This window comes from Myotis brandtii, unplaced genomic scaffold (genome assembly GCF_000412655.1).
Source record: "Myotis brandtii unplaced genomic scaffold, ASM41265v1 scaffold253, whole genome shotgun sequence".
Classification (NCBI taxonomy): Eukaryota; Metazoa; Chordata; class Mammalia; order Chiroptera; family Vespertilionidae; genus Myotis; species Myotis brandtii.
In genome coordinates, this window is record NW_005359590.1 from 2,402,252 (window position 1) to 2,429,479 (window position 27,228).

Here is a 27,228-nt window from a genome sequence, read left to right on the forward strand (position 1 = left end):
GCCAGCCAGAGGGGGGAGGAGGGAAGGGGCCACAAGAGGTTGGCCAGCACAGGAGGTTGGCTGTGGGAGCACACTGACACCAGGGGGCAGCTCCTGTGTTGAGCATCTGCCCCCTGGTGGTCAGTGTGCATCATAGCGACTGGTTGACTGGTTGTTCCAGTCGTTTGGTTATACCGGTCGATAAGGCTTTTATATATAGACTAGAGGCCTGATGCATGAAATCATGCAAGGGCCTCAGCCCTTGTGGCTGCGGCAGCTTGCATCGGCCCCAGTCCCAGCTTCGTCCGGAAGGATGTCCAGAAGGTCATTCGGCTGTCTGGTCTAATTAGCATATTACGCTTTTATTATTGTAGATTAGCCCCCAAATTCTTCCTTAGCCTGTAGGTTAGAGTCAGAATCCCTGGGGATGTTTGTTAAAACTGCAGACTTTAGCATCACCCAGTCTTACTGAAGCAGATTGTCTGTGGATAGGACATGACTTAGCCATTCTGAACGACCCCCTTTGGGGATTTTTTTTTTTAAAACTAAATGAATCGGTTTGTAAATTTTGAATTTGCTTTGGGGAAATTTGAGGGAAAATGTAGTGTGCTGGGTTTATTCTTCCTTGACAGGTTTTTCTTTTTGGAGATTTGGGCCATATGAATCATCCTCCCAGTGTCCTACTAAATAATAAGATGATGAGCAAAATTGTTAAATAATTAAGATTGTTATAGGTAGGTAGCATAATCAATCAAATTTATTCATGGTAAAAGTAGATCATATTCTTTAACTGTTGCACTTATGTGTTACAAGACTTCGAGATCCCTTGTATCTGATTGGAAACTAATTTTATAAATACTTTATTATTGGAAGATTTTGTGTTTTAATAACTTTTGCTTCTTTTCACAACATAGAATCTACAGAGATCCAGTAACCAACATTTGAACAACAAGTGTCATAACATTAGTCCTGTGGGAAAATACATACTGATTTATGATGATCTATTTTATAGCATGGTGTTTAGATTTGTAGTTCAGAGAAAAAAGCTGGGACTGCTTATGCTAGAGCTGAAGTGGTGGGAGGTTGATAAGCATAGATTAAGTGAATTCATATAAAATAATCTAAAAAACATGCCAGAGTTTTATATATTGTCAAATATGAACTAGTTTAATCTTATTACTTGGTAAAAGCTTCAAAACGAAATGTGGAAAGTAATCATGGTTGTGACAAGAAACCCATTTAAGTTTGTTACTAGTAAATTTCAAATACTGTAGGCCTTCTTTTACTAAAAATAAATCTTTCACCAATTGCTTTTTCCTTTTTTTTTTTTTTCAGAGATGAAATATCCAATTGTTATAAGGAATACAAAGGTAAAGATTCTTAAGCAAAACTACTTCCATCTATTTTATCTACTTTCATCCCTTCAAATTTCTTTTTTAAAAAATTTTATTTTATTGATTTTAGAGAGAGAAAGATATTGATCGGTTGCCTCCCACACACACCGGGCCCAGGGATTGAACCCACAATCCAGGTATGTGATCTGACTGGAAATTGAACCTGCTACCTTCTGGTGTATGAGATGATGCTCAAACAACTGAGCTACACTGTGCAGGACTCTCTCCTTAAAAAGTTGAATTAACCACAGTGCTGTATTTTATGTCAGTGAATGAAATTTGTCTAATGTAAAGTTATTGTGAGAGAGATTCTTTGAGAGCTAAAATATAACAGTTTTCATTCTAAGAAGGGTTTCAACTTGAAAATGCATTCATATAGTGACAGTGCCAGCAAAAAAATATAAGTACTTGGAGTATTTAATTTTAAGGCAAAACTGATAGATATTTTATTGTTCTACCTGCTTATCTATATTAACTTATCAACTCTCTACTAATGAGAAGACTTGGGGGAGGGTGTAGATCAGTGATGGCGAACCTATGACACCTCTGACACGCGAACTCATTTTTTTGGTTGATTTTTCTTTGTTAAATGGCATTTAAATATATAAAATAAATATCAAAAATATAAATCTTTGTTTTACTATGGTTGCAAATATCAAAAAATTTCTATATGTGACACGGCACCAGAGTTAAGTTAGGGTTTTTCAAAATGCTGACACGCCGAGCTCAAAAGGTTCGCCATCACTGGTGTAGATTGTACAGAGGGAGATAGACTGCCTTCCTTCATCTTCCCATAATCTAAAACAAGAACTATTTGATAGATAGACATATTGCATTCGCTGTGTGTTCTTGAATGGTCAGAGTTCAGTCAGGAAAGCAGAGTCCGTAATGAGTGTAGTCGGATTTATGGTAGGAATTAGGTCTGACACATTGTGAACCACCTGGGAAGTCAAGGTTCAGAAGGAGAGTTGGTAGATTAGAGGCGTATCCAGCCAGTCTGAGAAGCCAAAGTGTATCCACCTGCTGAAGTGGAACCCCAAATGAGAAGCTCACAAGGAGATCTGGGGCAGCTCTTGTCTACAGCCAGGTCTTGGGTAGGACAGCGGTTGGTCAGTAGGATCAGTATGTGGGAAGCAGAGCTGGGTGTGGAGCTATAATTCACTTGGCAGTGAGTGTTTATCACCACCGTGGCCTAGAGTGACCTTCAGAGAATAGTGGCTGCTGCTTTACTTCTACCTGTCAAATCACATTCAACTCCTGTTTTGTTCAACTTTAAGATGGAACGATAGAGGGAGGGGATTCTGTCAAGCATAGTTCCCAGTTTAACCAAATTGACACAGTATAACCTCCCACAGTCCATCCCTTTTCAGTTTGCCATCCATTCACACCCCTTATAACCACATTTACTTTCCAAATAAAGACAGTAACAAAATCATGCTTCCACCTACAAGGCTGAACTATCTTTCATACAACTGAAGGCATGCTTACTACCATAACAGAATACCACAGGCTTAAACAACAGAAATTTATTTTGTCCCAGTTCTAGAGGCTCAAAGTCTAAGATCAGGGTGCCATCAGGGTTGGTTTCTAGTGAGAGCTTTCTCGGCTTGTAGATGGCTGCCTTCTCACTGTGACCTTGCATGGTCTCTTCTCTGTGCATGCTCATATAGTGACAGTGCCACTGTAGTGACAAAAAGAAGGAGAAACAGAGAGAGAGAGAGAGAGAGAGAGAGAGAGAGAAAATATGAGAATGTGAGCACACACAATTTTTGGTGTCTTTCTCTTATAAGAACACCAGTCCTATCAAATTAGGGCAGTGATGATGAACCTATGACACACGTGTCAGAGGTGACATGCGAACTCATTTTTTTGGTTGATTTTTCTTTGTTAAATGGCATTTAAATATATAAAATAAATATTGCCATTACTGGATTAGGGCTTCACTCCTGTGACTTCATTTAACCTTAATTATCTCCCTAAAGGCTCTCTCTCCAAGCATAGTCAAATGGGGAGTTGAGGCTTCAACATATGAATTTGGGGGGAAAAGGGAAACACAATTCATTTTATAACAATAAGGAAGAAGAAAAAATTGTTAATTATAGACATATCTTTATTTCACAGTAAGGAAGAAATTATTACATTTCTCAGAACTATATTCCTTATTTATGTCACCAATCATGTGGTCATGTGGTCATATTTATAATTTCCTTCTTCCACTATCTATTCCGTACTCCCTTTGCCCTTGGCAAGCCTCTCAGCTGGTCATGGTTCCTAGTTTGGCAGGAAAACTCAAACTTTTATTCCTGAAGTGTCTCTGCCATTAGCAGCCCTACCTGTTTTATGTTGTAGTGGTTTCCATCAACTTTTATAGCAATGTGTGGGGATACCAAGAGATAGGCCAGGAGATCTATAGCCCAAACATACTCCTCTTTATCATTCCCAAGCTCTCTGTGTGGTAGCAACTCTCTTTCTCCTTGAAAGTCAGGATCAGTTACCCCATTCAGTCCTAGATGGTGTGATTGCTGGTCAGGGTACTTGCCTGGGTTGTGAGCTCGATCCCCAGTAGGGGGCATTCAGGAGGCAAGCCAAACAATGATTCTCTCTCGTCATTGATGTTTCTTTTCTTTTTTTTTTTTAATATTTTATTGATTTTTTTTTTTTTTTAAAGAGAGGAAGGGAGAGAGAAAGAGAGTAACCCAGGTACATGCCCTTGACCGGAATCGAACCTGGGACCTTTCAGTCCGCAGGCCGACGCTCTATCCACTGAGCCAAACCGGTTTCGGCGTCATTGATGTTTCTATCTCTCCCTCTCCCTTCCTCTCAGAAATCAATAAAAATATATATATTTTAAATTATCCCATTCAGTACAGTAATCTTCATTGCCTTTTGATTCACTGTCACGAGGAACTCAAAATGGCCAAGTGTGACAGTATTAACTTCTAGTGTAATGGAACCATTGTTTATTCTCTAATGGAAACACTTCTCCCTTGGTACCTAAGACTTCTAAACCATTAGAGCCCAAAGTTGTGGGGCGAGGAAGCTGAAATTTGGATTAGAAGCAGAAACTGTGTAAGGTGCTACTCCCATTTCTACCTCTTGATTTTCTGAGCTGTGATTCCTGACTATGGGAGAAACAATACCATGTATTAGTCACTCATTTAGAGCATATAGTGCATTCTGGAAGACCTTGCCCCAGCCCTGCAGGGTGTTGCTAGTCAGCTAGTGCTGTTATTGAATCTTCAAAAGTCCTTTCCACGCTGTCACCCAGTGGCTTCAGGATGCGGGGGAAATGATAACATCAGTGAATTCCACAAGCATGAGCTTATCATTACACTTCATTTACTGTAAAATAAGCTCACTGATCAGAAGTCATGCTTCTGGGTAAAATACCATAAAATTGATTAAGTTCACAGATGGTGGTTTCTGCAGAAGCATTGTGGGTAGGGAAGGCAAATCTATATCCACAGCAATTGTCTATTCCAGTGAGGACTAAGTGCTGCTCCCCTCCCCTTTATTTAAATTGGGAGACTGAGCACTCTCCCAACAGCAGATTGAGTGGCTATAGACACATCAGCCTTAGTAAGTCCATGTTGCTGATCCCACACATCACCTCCATCCTTACTGCCATAATCATTTAGTTTGTGAAGTCATTGGCTAAGGACAGAGGTGGCCGGGAAAGAGGCTAACTAATGTTCACAGAGTAGGTCATCTTGTCTCCTGATTATTAAAATCTTCCTCTGCCCCAGTTACTCTTCAGTGAGCTTACTCTTCAGTATGGAACTTAAATACCTTTATCCTCCGAGCCTTTTTGGAGAGGTCCATTCACACACCTCTTCTCAGAGCTCCTTTTCTTGACCAGCCAGCCAAACCATCAGTCATTGCACATGCAACTGTGTAGATGCATACTTCTAGCCATCTCTCCTTCTGGGTGAGATAAACAACCAATATAGTGTTCAAAGTTCTACCTGCTGGGAGCATTTCCACAGTCCTTCGGGCCACTCTCAGGTGGGGCTCTGGTGCTGCCACTGTTTACTTTCGAGTGGTGCCAGAATGGTGTGCAGAACCATTTGTAAACCAGGCCTCTATTTTTTCTTCCTTGGCCAACTGGATATAGAGAATTTCCTATGGGGCACAGGGGCAAGTTGAGAGGGAGGAGGTAATTTTGTTGTTAATTCTCACCCAAGGATATTTTTTCCATTGGTTTTTAGAGAGAGAGAAAGAGAAATAGATGTGAGAGACACATCGATTGGTTGCCCCCTGCACATGCCCTGGCCAGGGCCAGGGATCCAACCTGCAACCCAGGTACATGCCCTTGACTGGGAGTCGAACCCACAGCCCTTCAGTGCATGGGCCAATGCTCTAACCATTTGGAACACCGGCCGGGGCAGGAGGAGGTAATTTAGTCGGAGTAGAGGTCATGGGAATTTAAGCCACTTGCCTCTGCAATTTATTTATGCCAGCAAGACCTATACAACCCTGATCTTGTATATTCTACTTCCTCTTGATAACAGAGTGCTACTGTACACACCCAGTTTTGTGGCTTGGTGAGTTAGATAATACTGTCTTAATAATGGGTAGTTCACATGGTAACTTGGTGGCCTGTGGTCAAATGTTGAGTCAGAGCCAGAAGCACTTTCTCAAAAGGAGGATAATTATCTGCAGAGGGTGGTATAACTTTCCTCCAAAGTCGTAAATTCTGTGCTCGGATTTCACCTACAGGGGCCTTCCAAAGTCTCCGTAAAACATGACTATCTGCTCCCGACACTTTAAGTCCCGTCAGATCTGCTGGCAGAGCAACCAGCGTCTCTATTCAAAGAAGGATTAAAAGTCTGTTTCTGTCCCTACCTATGGGTTATTTTCACTAGAGTATGGCATCATATGATGGCTGATGAGCAGGGGCCTATGAGATACCAGTGGGTTATATTTCACCCACAGTTGCTATAATTGTAGACTTTTATTTTGGCATATTCCTTTAGTTAAATAATAATTTAAAAATTTGAGTCAACTTACCAAATTGAACATCTGTGCTTTTATGAGGTTAAAAGAAAAGGAGTTTAAAAAAAAAACTTTTGAGGGGAGGATTTGGAAACTAAAATTTATAGATTGCATATAGGAGAAAAGTCTGTTTCACTTATGAAATAGCAATAGAGATGAATAGTTTAATTGTTTAAAGAAATGTATTTTTGAACAAATGCTGTATCATTTGATGTTTACCTAAATTTACATTTTGGATATGAAATTAGTGTGAGTGTAATTATTGTTTCATATATATCATAAAATGATTTCAGAGATCTGTGACAGTTTTTAATCATGTCTTCCTTTGGAACTGTTCCTTGAGTTTTTTAAAGAGAACTGTTAGATTATTAGAATGCTGGTACCATTCTACAAATTCTCTTATCATTACACTTATCATATGGCTTATCTACATTTTATGTTGTAAGAATATGAGAATTGCTGACATTTCAAGTAAGGACTAGTAGATTCATATCACATAAAATATTTCTTGTACTTCTGCTATATAACTCCAGATGAATAGGAAAGATATTAACCAATTTAGAAGAAGTCATGTTTTTTTTGTTGTTGTTGACATAGCCCTTTGACTTCAAGTGTCTTAAAACTATCATGGTTTAGCCTAGCTAATTTGAACTCACTGCAAAGAAGTTGCATCTAATTTTTGTCAGAAGTGTGACTTGAATAAATCTTGAAAAGAGGCTTACCTTGGTAGGTAGGCAAAAATAGGATGCATACAAAGATAGAATAAGGCTGAACCACTAGGGGCTGAAAAGAAAGAATATTAGGACAAATGAGAACTCTGAGGCTTCAGAAACAGGTCATCTGGGGAGGAAATCTAAGAACAAGAAATTACAAGGAGATGCTAGTTTTTACTGTGTGAAAAGTAAAGAGGTGGGAATTGGAGTGTGATGGTGAATTGGGGTTAAATGAAATTATTTAGGAAATAGGGTAGTAAATTGGCTAACCCTAGCAGAGTTCATCTAAAAATATGTAGGTGATAATCACAAACAAAATTTATGGGGAAATACCACAGCCTAAGATTAGCAGTCTCCTAGTTGTTAAAGCAAACCTTGACTGTAGTGTGTGTACTCCGTAAATGTGGATTGAATGAATGGGGTTTTGAAAGTAGCCTCAGTTTGCAAAGTAGACATTGAACAGGAAGGAGAAATTGGTTGGTGGTCGGTTTCTGTTGTAGTGTGAAGCAACCTGATAATTACCAGGATAATTACTCATAGATAAGATAGGAGAAGCTGTCTGAAATACAGAGGCAGCCAAATTGGTGGGGGGACATCTAAATGAAGTTTGCTTCTTCATGCAATAGTTAAGAAGTTCTATGGTCTTAGTAAAGTGCGTGTGTGGGGTGTGTGTGTGTGTGTGTGTGTGTGTGTGTGTGTGTGTGTGTGTGTGTGTTGTGTGTAGTATCTTGTTAAGTATCCTCACTAGGTAGGTCAACCATTGAATCATTAAAGGACAAAATTTAAGGTGACATCCTCTTGCCTGCCACTACCCTAAGTTTCTAGCTGCCACCTAATTACTGAAGAATTTATGTTGCTGATACTTGCATTTAATTTCCTCTTTTAAAAGGAATAAAAAGAAAAACGTCCCTTTCTGTATACTTATTGTCTCTTCTATCACCTCTTTTTCTGCTTTCTAAAAATCATTGTTCTTCTTTTACACACTAGGGAGAGGAAGTTCAATGTCAGTATGTTGTGACTTGTGCAGGACTTTACTCAGACCGTATTTCCGAGCTGAGTGGCTGCAGTCCCGATCCTCAAATTGTACCATTCCGGGGGGATTACTTGCTCTTGAAGCCAGAAAAATGCTATCTTGTGAAAGGAAATATTTATCCGGTAGGTATGATGCTTTTGCAGTCTCATCCTTCTCAAGATGACGGGGCAGAAAGGGAATGAAACAAAAACTTTTATCTGGGTCAGAACTAAGAGATATTTTGAAGGGCTTTTTATGCAAGCTTTTTATCTTTTTCTCTTATGGTTAAATTCCTAAACATTTATTCTGGTATCATAGTCATTAACTTATACTAAATTGCCCACAAGTACATGTCTTCAAAAAGCATGAGTGCATCATGGGAAGGGCGAGCAAGAAATAACCCAATTCTCCCTCCTATCTGGTGGAAGGAACACTCATAAGAGAACTTGCCCTTTTTGCATGCCCAGGTACCCAGCCCTCTTTCTCAGTTCTACCTATAGGTGCAGAAAAAGGGCCACTCTGTAGTTTCATGATGGAGAAGACAGAGCCCTTTAATGAAGAGTTCATTCTGCATGGAACTACTAGGTTGAACCAGACGGAATTACTAATATTTGTCTACTTAGAGTTTTTGACCTTGCCAAAACTTCCATTGCATGTGCTCTATCCCGGTACATTCCGACTTTACAAAAGCCTGTGCTATGAATGAGTGTGTGTTTCTGGCAGCTCTGATTTTACTTGCCAGCCACATACATCCCTAGTTGGGGGTGTGGTGGGAGGGTAGGGAGAGGGATAAGTTGAAGTAGGACAGTTCTTTTTTTTTTCTTTTCCCAGAAAGAGGAATAGACGGGAGTGTATATTAGTGTCAGTAGCATCAGTGTTTTCTGTGTGGCATTCCTAGGCAGAAGCATGTAAATAAAAAGTATATCTCAGTCCGGATCAAAATAATACAAATTAAATGCATGGGAAGAAAGTGATTTATATTACCACTTAAATATTTGCATGCATGCTAACATGCAGTATGGAACAGGGCTCACAGTTCTTTGCTGCGTTAAATCCGTAGGTCCCAGATAGCCGGTTTCCTTTCCTAGGAGTTCACTTCACACCAAGGATGGACGGCAGTATTTGGCTAGGGCCTAATGCCGTTCTTGCCTTCAAACGAGAGGGCTACAAACCCTTTGACTTCAGTGCCCGAGATATTACGGATGTAATTACCAAGAGGTAACTACTTTACTTTAAAAAGTGACTTTGTGTGTTTATATTTTTAACATGGGAAATTTTGTCTTTCTTGAAATTCTACTTATTGGGTAAATCCTCACATTTGTGATTATTATATTGATTTTTTTTTTATTAATCTAAATTAAGAGCCTTGAAGAATAAGAATAATGTTTTAACTACCTCAGGGAAATTCTGATGATCCAGGGTGAAGTCTTGGTTAAAAATAACAAGACCAAGACCCAGTCACATACGTATGTGACAATCCAAACCTTGTTTTGCTAACCTTCTAGTTGCGTTTGGAAAAAAAAAGTTTCAAAACCAGTAGATGGCTTACTTTGATAAAGTGATTTCAAGCCAGTCACCATCATTTTGAAAACCACTGGAGAAACTTCGGACAACCAAGGTTGTTTCCTTCGGTGGAAAATTAACAGTGTGTTGACCCGAGACTCAGAATCTTTACTTTATTGTAAGAACTCAGTAAGGTGTTGTGTGTTTTTGTTTTTGTTTTTGTTTTTTTTGGTTGTCATAGGGGGGTGGAGGCGGGGGTGCGGGGGATGGTTTATTTTAGCAGTGTTGCTCTCCAGAGATTTTCACATCAAAATTACTAGAAAGATTTTTGAGTTATACTTGAATTTCACCTTCTACAGATTCTGAAACAGAAGGTTTGGGATGGGGTTTTCTAGCATGTGTCCTTTAAAAATACATATATACATAGACTACACAGAGTCTCATTTGAGAATCATTACTAGAGTATCTTACCTCTGGCTGATTTAAAAAAAAAAAATAGGTAAACATCTATCTTCCTTCTTTAATGTCCTGAGGTAGAGATCTGTTAATGCCTTTTAGGTGTGTTTTGAAAGCATGTAACATTTCTATCAGAAAGCCTTTTAGTGGCAGGCTCTATAGAATTCTAGTTTGAAGCCAGCATTCTCAGGTCATCTAAGGTGTTTACCTTTGAAAGGTGTTAACCTTTGGTTTTGAAGGGTATTCCTTTGATGAAGTTTCCTTCTTACAGTGGCCAAAAGTTTATTTTCTTTTAATATGTGGTTTTTCTGACTTTGCCTAGATTTTTGTGATGCCCCTGTCCAAATCTAATAGTTGTAAAGATGTTTAATAGTAATAAAGAATTCCTTTCTCTCAAAAATTTTATTTTCTGTTTCCAGTGGTTTGATTAAACTGGTGTCCCAGAATTTCTCCTATGGAGTCAGTGAGATGTATAAAGCCTGTTTTCTCAGTGCAACAGTGAAACACCTTCAGAAGTTTATCCCTGAAATTACTGTCCGTGATATACTTAGGTAAGAAACAGCCATAAGGATTGTAAGTACAGTCGTGATTTTGGGGAACTTGGGAGGTGGCTCTGACTTGGTGATTCATAGGCTCCCTTTCAGTCGGTGTGCCCACTGAATCTTTGTGTGCTCTCTTTCCCAGCAAGTTGTTGTGTTCCCTTTGCAGTGCATGAGTTGGGCATCGCTGCATGGTGGCCCTTAGTGCTGGAACTACATCTACCATTTATAATTATCTAGACTACCTTACAGCATTAAACTGAAATCTCCATTGCATCTGTATTAATATGCCACCGTCACCTTTGTGTCTAGCTATCACTCATGATAAAAAAAATCTTGTCTGAAATTTTTTCAAAAAGATTTTTTATTGATTTTTAGAGAAGGAGGGAGAGGGGTGGAGGGAGAGAGAAGGGGAGAGAAACATCAATGTGAGATCGAAACATCAGTTGGTTGCCTCCTGCACACCCCTTACCAGGGATTGAGCCCAAAACCTAGGTATGTGCCCTGATCCGGAAACAAACCGGCAACCATTTAGCGCACAGGATGACGCCCAGCTAACTGAGCCATACCATCCAGGGCTTGTCAGGAATTTTTAAGCTTTCCCTGGCTTCTGCCTCTTGTGATTCCAAAGCCTTTTCCTTTAATTCTATATAAGATCAGTGGTCACCGTATTAACTAATTAGGTAATAAACACATTACAATGCCCTATTTTGTTTGATTCTTAAAACCTTCTAGAAACCACTCCTATACTTGGCAACTTACCTTACCTCTTTCCTACTGCTTTTTTTTTTTTCTTTTTGGGGATCCTACTCCACTCAGCGACTCTACTTTCAGGACAGAAGTGGGAAGTAGTGTAGTAACTACCAATGTGAGTCAAAGGGAGGATTACTTAAATTGTTTTGGTGTGTGTTTTTTTTGTTTTGTTTTGTTTTCTTAAAGGTCAAAAGCTTTCTGGACTTTATCTGTAAGTTGTCCTAAATGCTACCCGAGCCTATTTCCTTTTCTCGTTGGTGACATTTGTATGGTTTTCACCTTTTCCCCCGAATAAGCCATTTGTTAGGCCTAATCAGCAGTGTACTTTGAGATACTCCCCTCCATGAATCCATCCCATGAATCTTCAGAGAACTAAATGTCTGTCGCCTCAGTAACAGCTGCAAAACTTGACTGGTATAAAATGTCAGCAGCTTGACTATTTGAGAAGAGAGCAATCATCATGTCAGCTGTCTCCCTTAGGGGAACGTCCTGGTCTAAGTCTGACTCTAATATGTCATTCACAGACCAGCCTCTTTGAATCCTTAGAAGAACTATGAAAACCCAGCTAATGTTTTACTCTTATCTCTCTCACCCCTCTACTTACCTTATGAAATGGAAGGGATAAAAATATCTAGGCTTTATTTTCTTTCACTCATCTATAAATAAAGACTTTTATGTTTTCAGTGGTTTGCTTTAGCAAACTTGTTATGTTTTATATCTAAAATAAGTTGGTCAAATCTGGTGTCTGTTACTGCTATTGATATTCCTTGGAAAATACAATAGGTGTATAAACAGTTGCAGTGAATTCACTGTTCATATTCGATTACCACCCTTTTGTAAAAGCCTGAGGGAAACAATTCAGACCAGTGGATTTCATAAGTTAGAACTGGACTGGGGCTGGTGGGTTTTGGTGAACACTTCTTTGTCTCTGCCTGTGGGAGTGTTGATTTCAATTACCAGTTTCGTTAGCAGGTAGTAGAGAAGGGTATTCAGCATTGTAGGCAGGTGCATTTAGGGACAAATTCACCTCAATCACAGATGAGTTTCTCTTTGGAGATAGAAAAGTAATTCCATTTACTTCTTCCCTTTTATTCAGTTCCTATAGCTATTAAATGTGGGAAATTATCAATAAAAAAGGAAGTTGTAGAAGATAGGTTTGATACCATTTATATAAGTTTATACAATACCACATATTATTTATGGATTGCACATGTAATGTGAAAATAAAACCAAATATAGTGGTAAACACCTAATTCAGGAGAGTTGTTACCTCTGGGGAGAGAAGGGAATGGGATCCAGAGAGTTCCACAGGGGCTATTATCATATCTATAATGCTTTATTTCTTAAGCTGTTTGTGAAGAAAGCACATGTTCATCATATTATTCTCTGTACTTTGTCATATGCCTGAAATATTAAATAATAATAATAATAATGATCAGTAGACTTCCCCACATTCTGAAGTCCAGTTCTTGCTTATCATGCAACCCACTGTAGTAAAACCATAAATGCTGTACCAGTAATATTGAGACAGAAGCATATTAAGCAGTTCTGGATAGTAAAAGAGAACTGAAGCAGCACTTTTAATGGGATATTTAGCTCAGGATTATGTTCTTAAATTGCAGTAACCACCAGTGAGCATCCGGTTTGACTTCTCATTGCCTAGCCAGAGTATCTTGGACAGTAACTTAATAGTGAACATTAGATTGGAATGTAAAGTTACAATCTGTCAATATATATGCATTAGGCATTCAAATTTCTCATTGTTAAATCTGATCTCTAAGGTTCTTAATTTTAGCTCTAAAGTCCTTTAACTTGCTCTGTGATTAATTTGGACATGGTAATCCAACAGCAGTTTGTATCTGTTAATATTGCAAGGATGTAAAAGATGAAGACATAAGTGCCAAGATCTCTCCTTTTCCCACTCTTCACTTTGAAAAATATCATATTGGGGGAATTCTAGAGTAAATTTTTAGGCAAGATGTTTTCATCCTGAGTGATAGCTAAAGACTATACTGTGTCATTGTGAAAGGCAAACGTGAAAGCCAAATATTCCTGCAGTAAAGGTGATCTAGATCAGGGTTTGTTAGTATTGGCACTATTGACATTTGGGGCCAAATAAGTCTTTGTTGTGGGAGACTGCCCAGTTCACTGTAGGATGTTCAGCAGCATCTCTGACCTCTACTGACTAGATGCCAGCAGTACTTCCTTGTTAAGACAACCCAAAATTTCTACAGACATAGCCAAATGTCCTCTAGGGGGCAAAATCTCCCTTGGTTGAGAACCACTAAACTAATAAATGTGGTAACTCTCACACTACCCAACACTAAGAGAGTCTGGAGAAAATATAATAAAAATCCTTTGAAATACATATAGCCGGGAGTGTGAGAAAGTAAGGTAGGGGCATCCCAGGAGTGAGGACTGAGGGGAAATAGGAAACCCAGATACTGAGAGGAATTGGTGCTTGATGCTGTCCTGGAGGGGTAGGGAGGATTGGCTGATTTTTATAGAAATATAGTTATGTTTTATTTTTAATTGCTTTGTGATTTACATACAGTAAAGTAATGCAGATCTTAAGTGGTCAGTGAATTTTTCCAATTGTATAAACTCATGTATCAACCACAGAAAACAAGATATAAAACATTAGGGACTTGTATTTTAATTGCCACTCAAGTGCTGGAAAGGAGGCCTTGGGTCTGTAAAAGGTAAAAAGTTGGAACTGAGACCCCTGGGTTAATCCAGGGACTCTTGAAGGGCTGCACCCTCAGTGAAAAGGAAGTCTTTTAAAAAAATGTTAGGAATTTTGTCTGTCCTGGTCTTGAGGGAAGGGGGAAAGTGGGGTGGGTAGAATCTCCTAAAAATCTAGAACCCTGGGCCTCTCCTCACAGCTGTTTGGAGAGAGAGAGAGAGAGAGAGAGAGAGAGAGAGAAGGGTAATTTGACTAAAGACTAAATATTGATGATACTAAGCAATAATTCGTTTATTATTATTATTTTTAACCCTTTGCGGTCGTATTAAATTTGGACATGGGTGTCGTACTGGTCGGAATTAATTTCCATTGAAAGAGCAGTGATACATAACATGCAAGATTATGAAGGAGAAACAAGATTTATTAATTCTTTTTTGGAACTACGTCACTACTAGTAGAATCACTACAAACGTTAGCACTTTCTACATCAGAGTCAGTATTCAAGGTGCCAAAATAAAACTCTTCATCGTTACTTTCAGATTCGCAGTACACTCCTTTTGGTAACTTTCTTTTTGCCATTTTGGAGTATTATTTTGAAATATCTTAACAAGCGAGAATGCCTAATTACAGTTAAACGTAATTTGTAAAGCTTTATTTGAAATTCTGCGAAGTATCTCCGAAGCTTGTCGATTTCTTCACTCTCAAAAGGCGACTGACTCGCCACGGTGTTTTGCATGGCGAGTGTGGAACGACCGCGTTTGTTTATATTGAGTTTCGATATCTCCGATTTGTCGGGGCAATGTTTTGGTTCGTGACAAGGTCGCTTAGACACTTAAGAGCTTTTAGAGAAATTATGAACTGATACATGAATGAATAGAGTTAAGAAAAAGCTTTGGTGGCTGAGAGTAGACAAACGACCGCAAAGGGTTAAAGAATCCTTTTAGCGCTGGCGTGGCTCAGTGGTTGAACATTGACCTAGGTGGTCATGGTTCAATTCCCGGTCAGGGCATATGCCCAGGTTGCAGGCTTGATCCCCATTGTGGGGTGTGCAGGACGCATCTGATCAATGATTCTCTCTCATCATTGATGTTTCTGTCTCTCCCTCTCCCTTCCTCTCTGAAATCAATAAAAATACATTTTTTTTAAAAAAGAATCCTTTTAAAAGAAATGTAGTGAAATGATGTGCCATCTGGAATTTTCTTTTATTTTTAATTTTTTCTAAAGCTCATTCTTTTTTAAAAATATATTTTATTGATTTTTTACAGAGAGGAAGGGAGAGGGATAGAGAGTTAGAAACATCGATGAGAGAGGAACATCAACCAGCTGCCTCCTGCACACCCCCTACTGGGGATGTGCCCGCAACCACGGTACATGCACTTGACTGGAATCGAACCTGGGACCCCTCAGTCTGCAGGCCGACACTCTATCCACTGAGCCAAACCGGTCAGGGCTGGAATTTGCTTTTAAATAATCCAGTGGAGAGAGGTGGGCAGTGAGTGGAAATATAGATAAAACAAGATTGGCTATGTTGATTATTTATTGAATCTGGGTAATACATACATGAGAGTTCATTATACTGTTCATTCTATTTTTGTACATGTTTAAAAATTCCATTAAAAAAAAAAGTGTTCCCAGGATGGCAATACCTCTGGAGCACCTGATAGAAGCAAATGTAAAACCTCTGTGGAGGGACAAAACCTCAACCCAACCCCCCCCCGTTTTCCCCCAGATAAAGTCCTGCTGAACAAAACGATTCATCGAAAGTTACAAAACACCACAAGTGAGAGTAAGCAGATAGAGTAAATACCAGAATAAGGCCCCCACAACTTTGAGTAATGGTAATATTAGAAACTAATATGCTTCAGTGAATTAAAAGGAATTGAAAACATGAATAAGAACAAAAACAAAAAGCAAAACCTTAGGCAAATTTGGAAACCAAATAATTAGAATTTCTAGAAATTAAAAATGTAGTTCTTAAATTTTAAAATTCAAATGACTAAGTTAGATAACTGGTTAGACCTTACGAGAAAATCAGTAAATTAAAATTTGAAGCATTTATAGGACAGTGTTGCAAGACAAAGATCCATCATGTGGGTAGTAGGTACTAAAGGCATCGAGAAGAAAATGAGAAGATTCCAGACTACATTTCAGAGAAATTGCAGAAAAATTGAGAAGAGGCAATACTTTGAAGAGTGCTTGAGAATTTTCTGGAGTTGACAAAAAAGACAAAATTCAGGATGCACAATGAGTCCCATCTGAATAAATAAAACTAAACGCAAGAATAGAAATAGATTATATAATTTCCAAGTCAATAAAGGAGGAAAAAAGAATATAGAAAGCTTAGTAAGTCAAGAAGGAAATGGGAAAATCCCAGAAAAATCCCATATTACCCAGTAATATGGTAGAAATCAAACATATCAGTAATTGCAATACATGTAAATGTATTTAATAGTTGAGATGGAGATTGTTAGGTTGGATTTAAAAAACCATCCATATACTATGCAAATGCTTATTAGAAGAAAGATGAGTACTGGATTCATTTCAGATAAAATACACCATAAGGCAAAAATTATTATTAGAGGTTAAGAGGATCACCATAAATTTATTGCATATACATAATATGAAGTACAGAAAACAAAAACTGACACAACTGTAAGCAGAAAACAACAAATTCACAATTGTGGTGAATGATCTTAGGTCTGTTGATAGAAGAGATCAAGCAAATAAAATACACATTTGATTTAGTGGATTCATAAGACTCCCCACCCCCATTACAGAATACTTGTGTTACAGGAAGGGGGTGGGGGGTGGAGAGAGAGAGAGAGAGAGAGAGAGAGAGAGAGAGAGAGAGAGAGAGAGAGAGAAACATTGATGTGGGAGAGACACATTGATTTGTCGCCTCCTGCACATTTCCCCAATGGGGGCAGAGAGAGAGAGAGAGAGAGAGAGAGAGAGAAACATTGATGTGGGAGAGACACATTGATTTGTCGCCTCCTGCACATTTCCCCAATGGGGGCCGGGGATCAAACCTGCAACCATGTGCACCTCGGGGGCCTATGCTCTAATAACTGAGCCACACTGGCGAGGGTTGGCTGACTGTATCTTGTGTTCTAAGCGATGTATCTGATTCTTACTTGGAAATCCTTACAGCTCAAAAAAATCTTGTCCAGATTCCCTGCAGGCTTCTGTAAATGTAAGGCAGATTACTTATCTTTATTGTAGAACCTTCCACCTTGTTGTTATTTTTACTTCTCTAAAAATGAATAGTATATCCGTGTAACTTCAGGCAGGTTACTTAATCACTCTATGTTTCTTCACTGTTAAGTATAAACTGTTACCAGCCTCTTAGAGTTGTTGCAAGGATTAAATGATAGAATTCTTAACACTGACTAAGCAATTGGTAAATAATAGCTATTATTATCATTATCTCTCCTCAGCCACGCTGAGGTCTCAGAGGGCAGAGCTCCCATATTGTTCTCGATATCTTACTCAAGTGCTTATCTGTGTGGGCACAAAATCAATAAAAATGTTTGTTAATATTATTGTCTGATTTCTTGAGTCTTGGTGGTATGTATAAGGCAGGTATTTTCAAACTGTTTTCTTGAGCAGATTCAATGAAGGTGCTTTTGGATTCTAAAAATATTTTATTCCCATTTCATCTGTAAATTTCTAAACTATTTTAAAAACAAAAAATCTAATTTGTAAACTCGTGTTATAAAACAGCACTTTTAGTAGTAAAGCCTCTTACTGTTTTAACCTACTATCAAATTAATTCATTTTTGTTCTTATTTTGTTATCTCTTTAATTAATTGAAGGTTATCCCAATATTGAAGGCTAAACTGTTAAAAATTAAAACAAACTACAAAATAAGAACTTGCTGCCATTTTCAGATATTTTTCTACATAAATTTTTAATAGTGTACAATCAAAACAAAACACAAAAATAGAATTCTGTGGTGGATTTAGGAATGCATTGGCATGCATATCTCCTACTTTTATTGCTTTGTATTAATCAGAAGAGCCTTATTTTAATTTATTGAATTTATAATAAATTCATTTTATACATTTAAATAAAAATACATTTATTCTAATTAAATGTGGATTTGTCTGCTACTTTGGAAATAAAAGGTATTTATAATTAACCCATTCGTAAATTCATTTGATAAGCATTTATTGGCACTGTTATGTGGTGGGTATTATGCTCTAGATCAGTGGTTCTCAACCTGTGGGTCGCGACCCCTTTGGGGGTAGAACGACCCTTTCACAGGGGTCGCCTAAGACCATTGGAAAACACATATATAATTACATATTGTTTTTGTGATTAATCACTATGCTTTAATAATGTTCAATTTGTAGCAATGTAAATACATCCTGCATATCAGCTATTTACATTACGATTCATAACAGTAGCAAAATTACAGTTATGAAGTAGCAACGAAAATAATTTTATGGTTGAGGGTCACCACAACATGAGGAACTGTATTAAAGGGTCGCTGCATTAGGAAGGTTGAGAACCACTGCGGTAGACTGAGAATATAAGTTTACAGGTTCTAACTGACAAGCCTAATGGGTTTCCACATGATTGTGCATTTAGAAGAATAAAGACTTTAATGCTTTCAGAATACTTTGAGACCACTGACTTGTAAAGTGTCCTATTTCTTCCAGTCAGTTGACTGCCACTCTTGGTTTTGCAGAGGTCCAGCTGGAGTAAGAGCCCAAGCTCTGGATCAAGATGGAAATCTGGTAGACGATTTTGTATTTGACGGAGGAGATGGGGTTATTGGAAATCGCATTCTTCACGTGAGAAATGCACCTTCCCCTGCTGCTACTTCGTCCCTTGCAATTTCTGGAATGATTGCAGATGAAGTACAACAAAGATTTAAACTGTAAATAATGAAAGGAGCTAGCTACGCATTTTAATCTCCACATTCAGCAACATCCACAAGAACGTACTAATTGAATTCTTTAATTTTTAAAAAATGGTTTGAAAGTAGCATTTTTAGTTATCTCGTTTAATAACCACTGAATTGTTAAACTGATATAACAGAGAAATAATTTTTTAAAGTCCATGTTCTTTTACTTAGAGAATAAAGAGAAAAGGTACAGTTGTACCTTTTCCTGAATCCTTGACTTTTCTTTTTTTTTTGTTTTGTTAATCCTCATCTGAGGATATTTTTTCCATTGCTTTTCAGAGAGTGGAAGGGAGGAGAGTGGGGGAGAGAGGAGAGAGAGAGAGAAAGAGGAAGGAAACATTGATATGAGAGAGACACATTGATTGGTTGCCTCCCACATTCAACCCCGACTGAGCCGGGGATAGAACCTGTAACCCAGGTACATGCTCTTGACCGGGAATTGAACCCACGACCCTTTGGTGTGTGGGCCAGTGCTCTAACCACTGAACGGTGCCAACCAGGACTTGACTCTTAATTGACCTTGCCCTCACCAACCATAATCTAGAGATTCAGTCTTTTGGAATTTCTGCGAATGATGGCATAAAAATTTGCTTATTCCCTTAATTTTTTGGCTTTATCGTAAGCTTTTTGGTCTCTTATAGCCAAGAAGATATAATATATTGTAGGTTACAAAACTTTTAATTTTTTTTAAATATATTTTTATTGATTTCAGAGAGGATGGAGAGGGAGAAAGAGATAGAAACATCAATGATGAGAGAGAATCATCGATCGGCTGCCTCCTGCACGTTCCCTACTGGGGATTGAGCCCACAACCTAGGCATCTAGGCATCAGTCCGCAGGCCAATGCTGTATCCACTGAGCCAAACCGGTTAGGGCCAGATCTTTTAATTTTAAAGTCAGAAAAACTCAGATTTAGAGCAATAATATTTGTATTTGGGAATTCTTGATTTAAAATAGACATGAAATTTCACATTTTAAAGTAGTTTGAGTAAAATTCTATCAAGCTATATTATTTTCAGAGAAATGCATCAGTCCGCAGGCCAATGCTGTATCCACTGAGCCAAACCGGTTAGGGCCAGATCTTTTAATTTTAAAGTCAGAAAAACTCAGATTTAGAGCAATAATATTTGTATTTGGGAATTCTTGATTTAAAATAGACATGAAATTTCACATTTTAAAGTAGTTTGAGTAAAATTCTATCAAGCTATATTATTTTCAGAGAAATGCAAAGTCTTTTTTATTCCCAGCTCTTTATAACTGACTTGGTATGGTGTCACCACTAAATCTAAACAGCAGTACACTATGAATGGTTGTTGCCAACTTGTCAGTTTTTTCTGGTTGAGAAACTAAAAGAACATAGAACTGATAGGCTTTTATGAGAGCAGTTTTAGAATCCTGGCACTGATATACAGAACTCTGTGATTTAAAAATTATTTACCTCTTACCTCTGCTCTTGAGTTACACCAAGGTTCTCAGATGTTGGCCAAGATCACTAGTGATTCATGCCGACTTGGTTTTTCAGGGATCCTATTTCTTCATTTTTAGAAAATACCTAACTTAGAGGCATTCACTTTTGTAAACCGCAAAAGTGCCTTACATTTATGTGTGCTTCATGAGTATTTTAAATTGTTGGCCAGTGCCATACTGTATATAATATACTGCATATATGTGTGTGGTATCTATTGAAAGGATTCTTGTAATTCAGAAAGTAGGAAAACAGAAATATAAATGAAAATAAGGCAGCCTACTGATTGGGGAAACTTTTATTACAGAACAACCATGTAGGTGAGATATTTTCACCCTTTCCCTTACATGTACTCTCTCAGGATTAATCATGCCCTCTTTTGTTTTGTTTTTTCCTCTTATCACTCCAAAGATGTGTAATGGATGAGTTAGAAGTATGTACATTTTGGTTGATAGAAAAAGCTTTTTTGTTTTTTTTCCTTTTCACTTCAAGCCTCTGTGATTACATTGATTGAACTACCTCATTCATTAATTTGAAAACCTACATAACCGTCTACTCATGTTCAAGAAGTAACACATCCAGGAAAATAGACTAGGCAATTATTCAAAACTTGGAGTAAGCATATTGAAAGCATTCAGAAACCATTCACAGAAGAAACAAACCCTAGTGGTTTTTCATAACAACTGATTCCTCCAAGAAATGTAGTACACAGGATATGTTTTTCTGTTCCATAATGAGACTGTTAAGAAATGGGAAATATTACAATTCTCTATTTCATCAACAGTAAGATTGCATATGCACTAAGCTGTGAAAAACTGAAATTACAAAAATAACTGCCCTAATTAAAGCAACCCTCATTCCACATGGGTCTGTACTAACCTGAAAATAAAAGTGAAAAAGTTATTGAAAGAGTTTTGAATGTGTAGGTTATTCTGTTTGTAAAACATAAGTTATTGGTGTCATTAGGATTTTGTTGTGTAACACGAATGTAATATTTAAAAGTTTTGTGTATTTCTGAGAGAAGAAAATGTATATTAATATTAAAAAATATTTTAATGAGCCTTGGTGTTGCGAACATAATTTTTAGTTTCATTTATTTGAAACTCTGATTCAAATAATTGTTTTTGTGTGTAGAACTTGAACTGTCAAAGCTTTAGTAGCCAGACTTTTAAAAATGCACAAAAATCTTCTGTATCTATGTGTAATCTAGAAATGAGGTAGAGTAGTAGTTTATATTTTGGGTAAAAAGTGGAACACTTCCCAACTTACAAAAATGGCTTTCTATCTGATAGTGGTGCCAATATCTGGCTGACCTCTGTGTCATCTTTATACCCCGGAGCACCAGGGGGCATTATTTCTGTTTCATAGCAGAATGTCTATAGCCTATAAACACACAGTGCTTTCCAGGGGTGAGGGCAGAGGAAAGGGAGTTCAACAGATCAATCTTTAAGAAGTTTATTAAAGATTATAGTTCTTGGGAAGACATGTTTGGTATGTTATGTCTTACAGGGGGCCGGGCTCCTGGACATGAGCCTGTCATTACAGGGCAAATGATCTGAGTACCTGCTCCAACTTCTTTCCGGCAGGTGGACTGTAAGACAGCCAACGTTAGCTACAGCAAAGAACCATGAAAGCGAGTGACAATGACATTTATTGTTTCCTGTGGTGTTGCTTTGGTTTGCTACTGACTGGCACTTGTAGCTTTAAATAAATTGAGGAAGAGAGAGTACATGGTAGAAACATTGAGTAAGTCCTTCTCGAAAATGTTTTCAGTAGGAGAATATTTGTGGTAAAATTTGAACTGCCTTGTAAAATCTGATTGGGTCATTCAAGTTGTCTCCCAAAAGCCATTCTAAATTTTAAAAAGGCATAATTACTATCAAATTATTGCTATGATAGCATATTAATTGTAACTCCAATTTATAATTGAGCTTTTTGTTATATCCACAGGGCCTCCCCCTTACAGTATCAGTATGTTTAATAGTTGCATTTTTAAATCCTCACCTGAGGATATGTTTTATTGATTTGAGAGAAAGAGAGAGAGAGGGAGGGAGGGAGAAACATTGATGGGTCGCCTCTCTTATACTCCCTGACTGGGGATCGAACCTGCAACCTAAGTAATGTGCCCTGACCAGGAATCAAACCTGTAAACTTTTGGTGTATGTGATGATGCTCCAATTGAGTCACCCAGCCAGGGCAATAAGTTGCATTTTTAATACTTGAAGCAAATGCTTATAATGAGGTTAGAAATTTTTCATTTAAAAATGGCTTTTAAATAATGTTTTGAATAAGTACAACATTCATATGGCTGAAAAGTCACAGAAAAATTCACAGTGAAAAGTGTTCTCTCTGCTAGCCACCTGTCCCATCCCTGAGGCAACAAGAATTGTCACTATCTTGTGTAGCTTTGCAGATATATTTATATATAATAAAATACATTGCCTTCATTTTTGACATAAGTAGTAACAAACTCTGAATTGCTGTATTATACACCTTGCTCTTTTCGCTTTGTAGCGTACCTTTGAGAATGTTCAAGAGGCCTGATGACAGTAACCTGGTTCTTTTAAAATGACTTTATAGGTTCCATCTATGGATTTACTATTTTTTGTTGAACTAGTCCCTTATGTTTACTGATGATTTTTTTAAAAATTATCTTTATTGTTGAAAGGATTACAGATGTTCCCTTTTCCCCCTCCATTAATTCCCTCCACCCCGCTACTGCCCCCTCCCCAGCTCTTCACTGCACCATTGTCTGTGTCCACGGGTTATGCATGTATACATATAAGTTATTTGATTAAACTATTCCTGCCTCCCTCCTTCCCTCTGAAATATATCAGTCTATTGCATGCTTCAGTGTCTCTGGTTCTATTTTGCTTGTCAGTTTATTTTGTTCATTAGATTCCACATAAAAGTGAGATCATGTGATACTTGTCTTTCTCTGTCTACTTATTTCATTTAGCGTAATACTCTCCAGGTCCCTCCGTGCTGTCTCAAAGAGTTAAGGATCCTCCCTTTTTACAACTGCATAGTATTCCATTGTGTATATGTACCAGTATTTTTTTATCCATTCATCTACTGATGGGCACTTGGGCTGTTTCCAGATCTTAGATTTTGTAATAACACTGCTATGGACATAGGGGTACAATCTTTCTGATTGATGTTTCAGGCTTCTTAGGATATATTCCCAGAAGTGGGATCATTAGGTCAAACGGCAGTTCTATTTTTCATTTTTTAAAATATATTTTTCTGATGTTATCAAGTATGTACTCTTTAAAAATTTTATTTTTATTGATTTCAGAGAGGAAAAGAGAGAGAGAAATATCAATGAGAGAGAATCATTGATCAGCTGCCTCCTGCATACCCCCCACTGGGGATTGAGCCCACAACCTGGGCATATGCCCTTGATCAGAATCGAACCAGGGACCCTTCAGTCCCCAGGCCGACACTCAATCCACTGAGCCAAACTGGCTGGGGCCATTTTTCATTTTTTGAGGAAACTTTTCCATAGTGGTTGTACCAGTTTGTGTTCCCACCAACCATGTTCAAGGGTTGCTTTTTCTCCACATCCTCACCAGCACTTGTTGTTTGTTGATTTATTGATGATAGCCATTCTGACAGGTATGAGGTGATATCTCATTGTGGTTTTAATTTGCATCTCTCTGATGATTACTGATGAGCATTTTTTTCATATGTCTCTTGGCCATTTGTATGTCCTCTTTGGAGAAATGTCTATTCAGGTCTTCTGCCCATTTTTTAAATTAGATTGTTTGTCTTCCTTTTGTTGAGTTGTGTGAGTACTTTAAATATTTGGAAAATTAACCCCCTATTAGAGGTATCTTTGGCAAATATGTTCTCCCATACAGTGGGTTCCCTTTTCATTTTAATGCTGGTTTCCTTTGCTATGCAGAAGCTTTTAGTTTGTTGTTGTTTTCATTTGTTTCTCTTGCCCTAGGTGATGTATCTGTGAAAATTCTGCTGCATGAGATGTCTGATATTTTGCTGACTACTTTTTTTCTAGGATTTTTATGGTTTCATGACTTATTTTTAAGTCTTTAATCCCTTTTGAGTTTATTCTTGTGTATGGTGTAAGTTGGTTGTCTAGTTTCATTTTTTACATGTACCTGTCCAATTTTCCCAACATCTTTACTCCATTATATGCTCTTGCCTCCACTGTCACATATTAATTGAGAATAATGGCTTGGGTCGATTTCTGGGTTCTCTCTTCTGTTCCATTGATCTATATGCCTGTTCTTGTGCCAGTACCAGGCTGTTTTGTTTACAGTGGCTTTGTAATATAACTTGATGTCCAGTAGTGCGATCACTCCAACTGTGTTCTTTCCTTACTGATGCTTATTTAAATTGTTTATTTCTAGGGTGTTTTGTTTTGTTTTTGCTATAACAATACTGCAATGAATAACCTTGTACTAAGTCATTTCACATTTGAGCAAATATACCTATTGGACAGCCATATGCCTAGAATTTGCTGGGTCAAAGGGTATGTGCCTTTGCAACTTTCATAGATATTGTTGAGTTGTCCTTGATGGAGGTTGAACCAGTTTACACTTTCACCAATAACATATGAGTACCTGATTCCCCATACTCTGACCAACATAGTGTGTACTCAGCCGTTTTGATTTGTGCTATTCAAATAGGTAAAAATGATAACAGTATAATTAAAATTTGCATTTTTATGAGTAAAGTCAAGTATCTTTAATGTGTTTGAAACATTTAAATTTCCTTTTCTGTAAGCTGTCTTTTCATATCCTTTATCCTTTTTTTCTGAGTTTTCATCTTTCATTTATAGGAACTCTCAGATATTAGGGAAATGAACTCTTTAGGAAAGGAGTTGCAGATATTTTTTTCTAATTTGTCATTTGCCTTTTGGCTCAGCTTGTGGTATTTTTTTTTTTTTGCAATACATTTTAAAAAATAGAATGTATCAATCTTCTAGATTTCATATCATAGTAGAAAGGTCTTTTGTACTCAAACATTATAAACAAATTATTCTGTAGTTTTTTTTCATTGCAATCTTTGACACATCTGGAATTTATCCTAGTGTAGTGTGTGCGGGTATGGATTCAACATTGTTTTCTAGATGGCCCATTTGTCTGCTTGGGAAACTTTTTACTGCTGTCATTCTTGGATTATCCTCCACACACACGTGGATCACATTCTGTGTGCCTCGCCCAGAGATCGCAACTGAGATGCCTGTAGAGACTAGGCAGGTTACATAAAAGGGTGAAGAGTGCCAGGTGGGGAATATAGCCAACTGGAAGTAGGATGGCATACTTTTCTAAAGAGGGCAGCCACCACTCACTGCCTGCTGATTATTCCCTTGCAGGAATGCAGCAGGGCCCGGTGTTGCCAGATCTTTGTCAAGAGAAGCCGAAAATCCAGGTATACAAAATCTCCTGGTTTTTAAAACGTTAACAACAACTCTAAGAATTTAAATATAGCCTTGGCTGAACAAAATGTGTCTTCAAGCCAGAGTTGGCCTTGAGAAGGCGTCCAGTATTCTTAGCCAAGAGTGAAACTTCCAATAACAACTTTACTCTCCTAAAAGAAAATACAATCACAGTCTCGTAGTTTGCTTAGTAGTTATGGCTGGAGTTCAGGAAGAGGAGGGAAAAGCAATGACACTTTATGTAAGCCAAAGTCTTTGTCCTCACTGATAGAAAGATTACTTGGATAAATACACGCATTTCACTTTTATCCCCAGGACATGGGAATGTAGAGGTCACCATTTATTAGAAGACATTCGTGATTCGGTGGATACTTGGATTAGAAAAAAGATACTGTAAATTTTCCAACCCTGCCATTCTGATCTTGCCAGAATGACAAAATGTTTGGTTTGTGTTTTGGGGGAGGTTAGTCACTCAGCTACTGATCCTGGAACTAAAATGTGGCAGGCACTTTTTGCACTGTTCTCGCTTTCCTTTCCTTGCTGCTGGTAGCTGGGAACAATCTCTTACAATCCATATACTCAGCATCTGTAGTGGAATGAAACATATGCTAATGATAACATTTCCAGAGTCACGCCTCTTCAACTCAGGAAACCTATGGTCGGGGGATCTTTGCTGTTGAGTATGACTGGGCCACAGGGGCAGATCCAGGTTTTGTGGGACCTGATGCCTACACAATTAGGAGGACGTCATTAAGAAAACAATTCAAAAATATGTTTGGAAAGTTTTACAAAAACGACGATTTTGTGAACACATCGGGGACTGTGCAAGGGAAGGACCTTTAAGAATGTGATGAAGCCCTAGCCGGTTTGGCTCAGTGGATGGAGCGTGGGCCTGCGGACTCAAGGGTCCCGGGTTCGATTCCGGTTAAGGGCATGTACCTTGGTTGCCAGCACATCCCCAATAGGAGGTTTGCGGGAGGCAGCTGAGCAATGTTTCTAACACTCTATCCCTCTCCCCTCCTCTCTGTAAAAAATCAATAAAAAATATTTTTAAAAAAGAATGGAATGAAGTTCAAGCTTCATGAATGCCACTGCCATCTGCCCTTTCTCTGACCCTACTGTACGAAGGGCTTCGCACGCCTCTCCTCCTTCGTCTCCAAGGCACCCGTCCACGATACCATCTCCTCGAGAACAGACCCGTGCACAGACACACGCTAACTACCGCGTCCAGCCCAATGCCTTTCCCTCCACACCCCCATGCTGCCTCCCACGCCCGAGTCCTGGGAGGCGCCGTGTAGATGTTGTCCCGGGAAGGTCTAGAGGCGGGAGAGTCCGTGTGAAACGCAGGAGGTTGGGGAGTGTGTCTGCAACAGGCCCGCGGCAGGCCCGGGGGAGAGGCAGCCTCCCCCAGCCACCC

The 27,228-nt window shown here is 38.4% G+C and overlaps 1 protein-coding gene across 1 annotated transcript in view; it reads left to right on the forward strand.

The window, feature by feature from the left end:
* Positions 1–19,225, forward strand: part of L2HGDH (L-2-hydroxyglutarate dehydrogenase) — a 37,762-nt gene extending 18,537 nt beyond the window's left edge. Inside the window, exons 6-10 of the mRNA XM_014540984.1 lie at positions 1,315–1,349; positions 8,069–8,236; positions 9,154–9,311; positions 10,472–10,603; positions 18,724–19,225. Of these exons, the coding sequence (XP_014396470.1) occupies positions 1,315–1,349; positions 8,069–8,236; positions 9,154–9,311; positions 10,472–10,603; positions 18,724–18,919 (689 nt within the window). The 3' untranslated portion in view covers positions 18,920–19,225. The remainder of the gene's footprint in view (positions 1–1,314; positions 1,350–8,068; positions 8,237–9,153; positions 9,312–10,471; positions 10,604–18,723) is intronic.
* Positions 19,226–27,228: the final 8,003 nt, after the last annotated feature.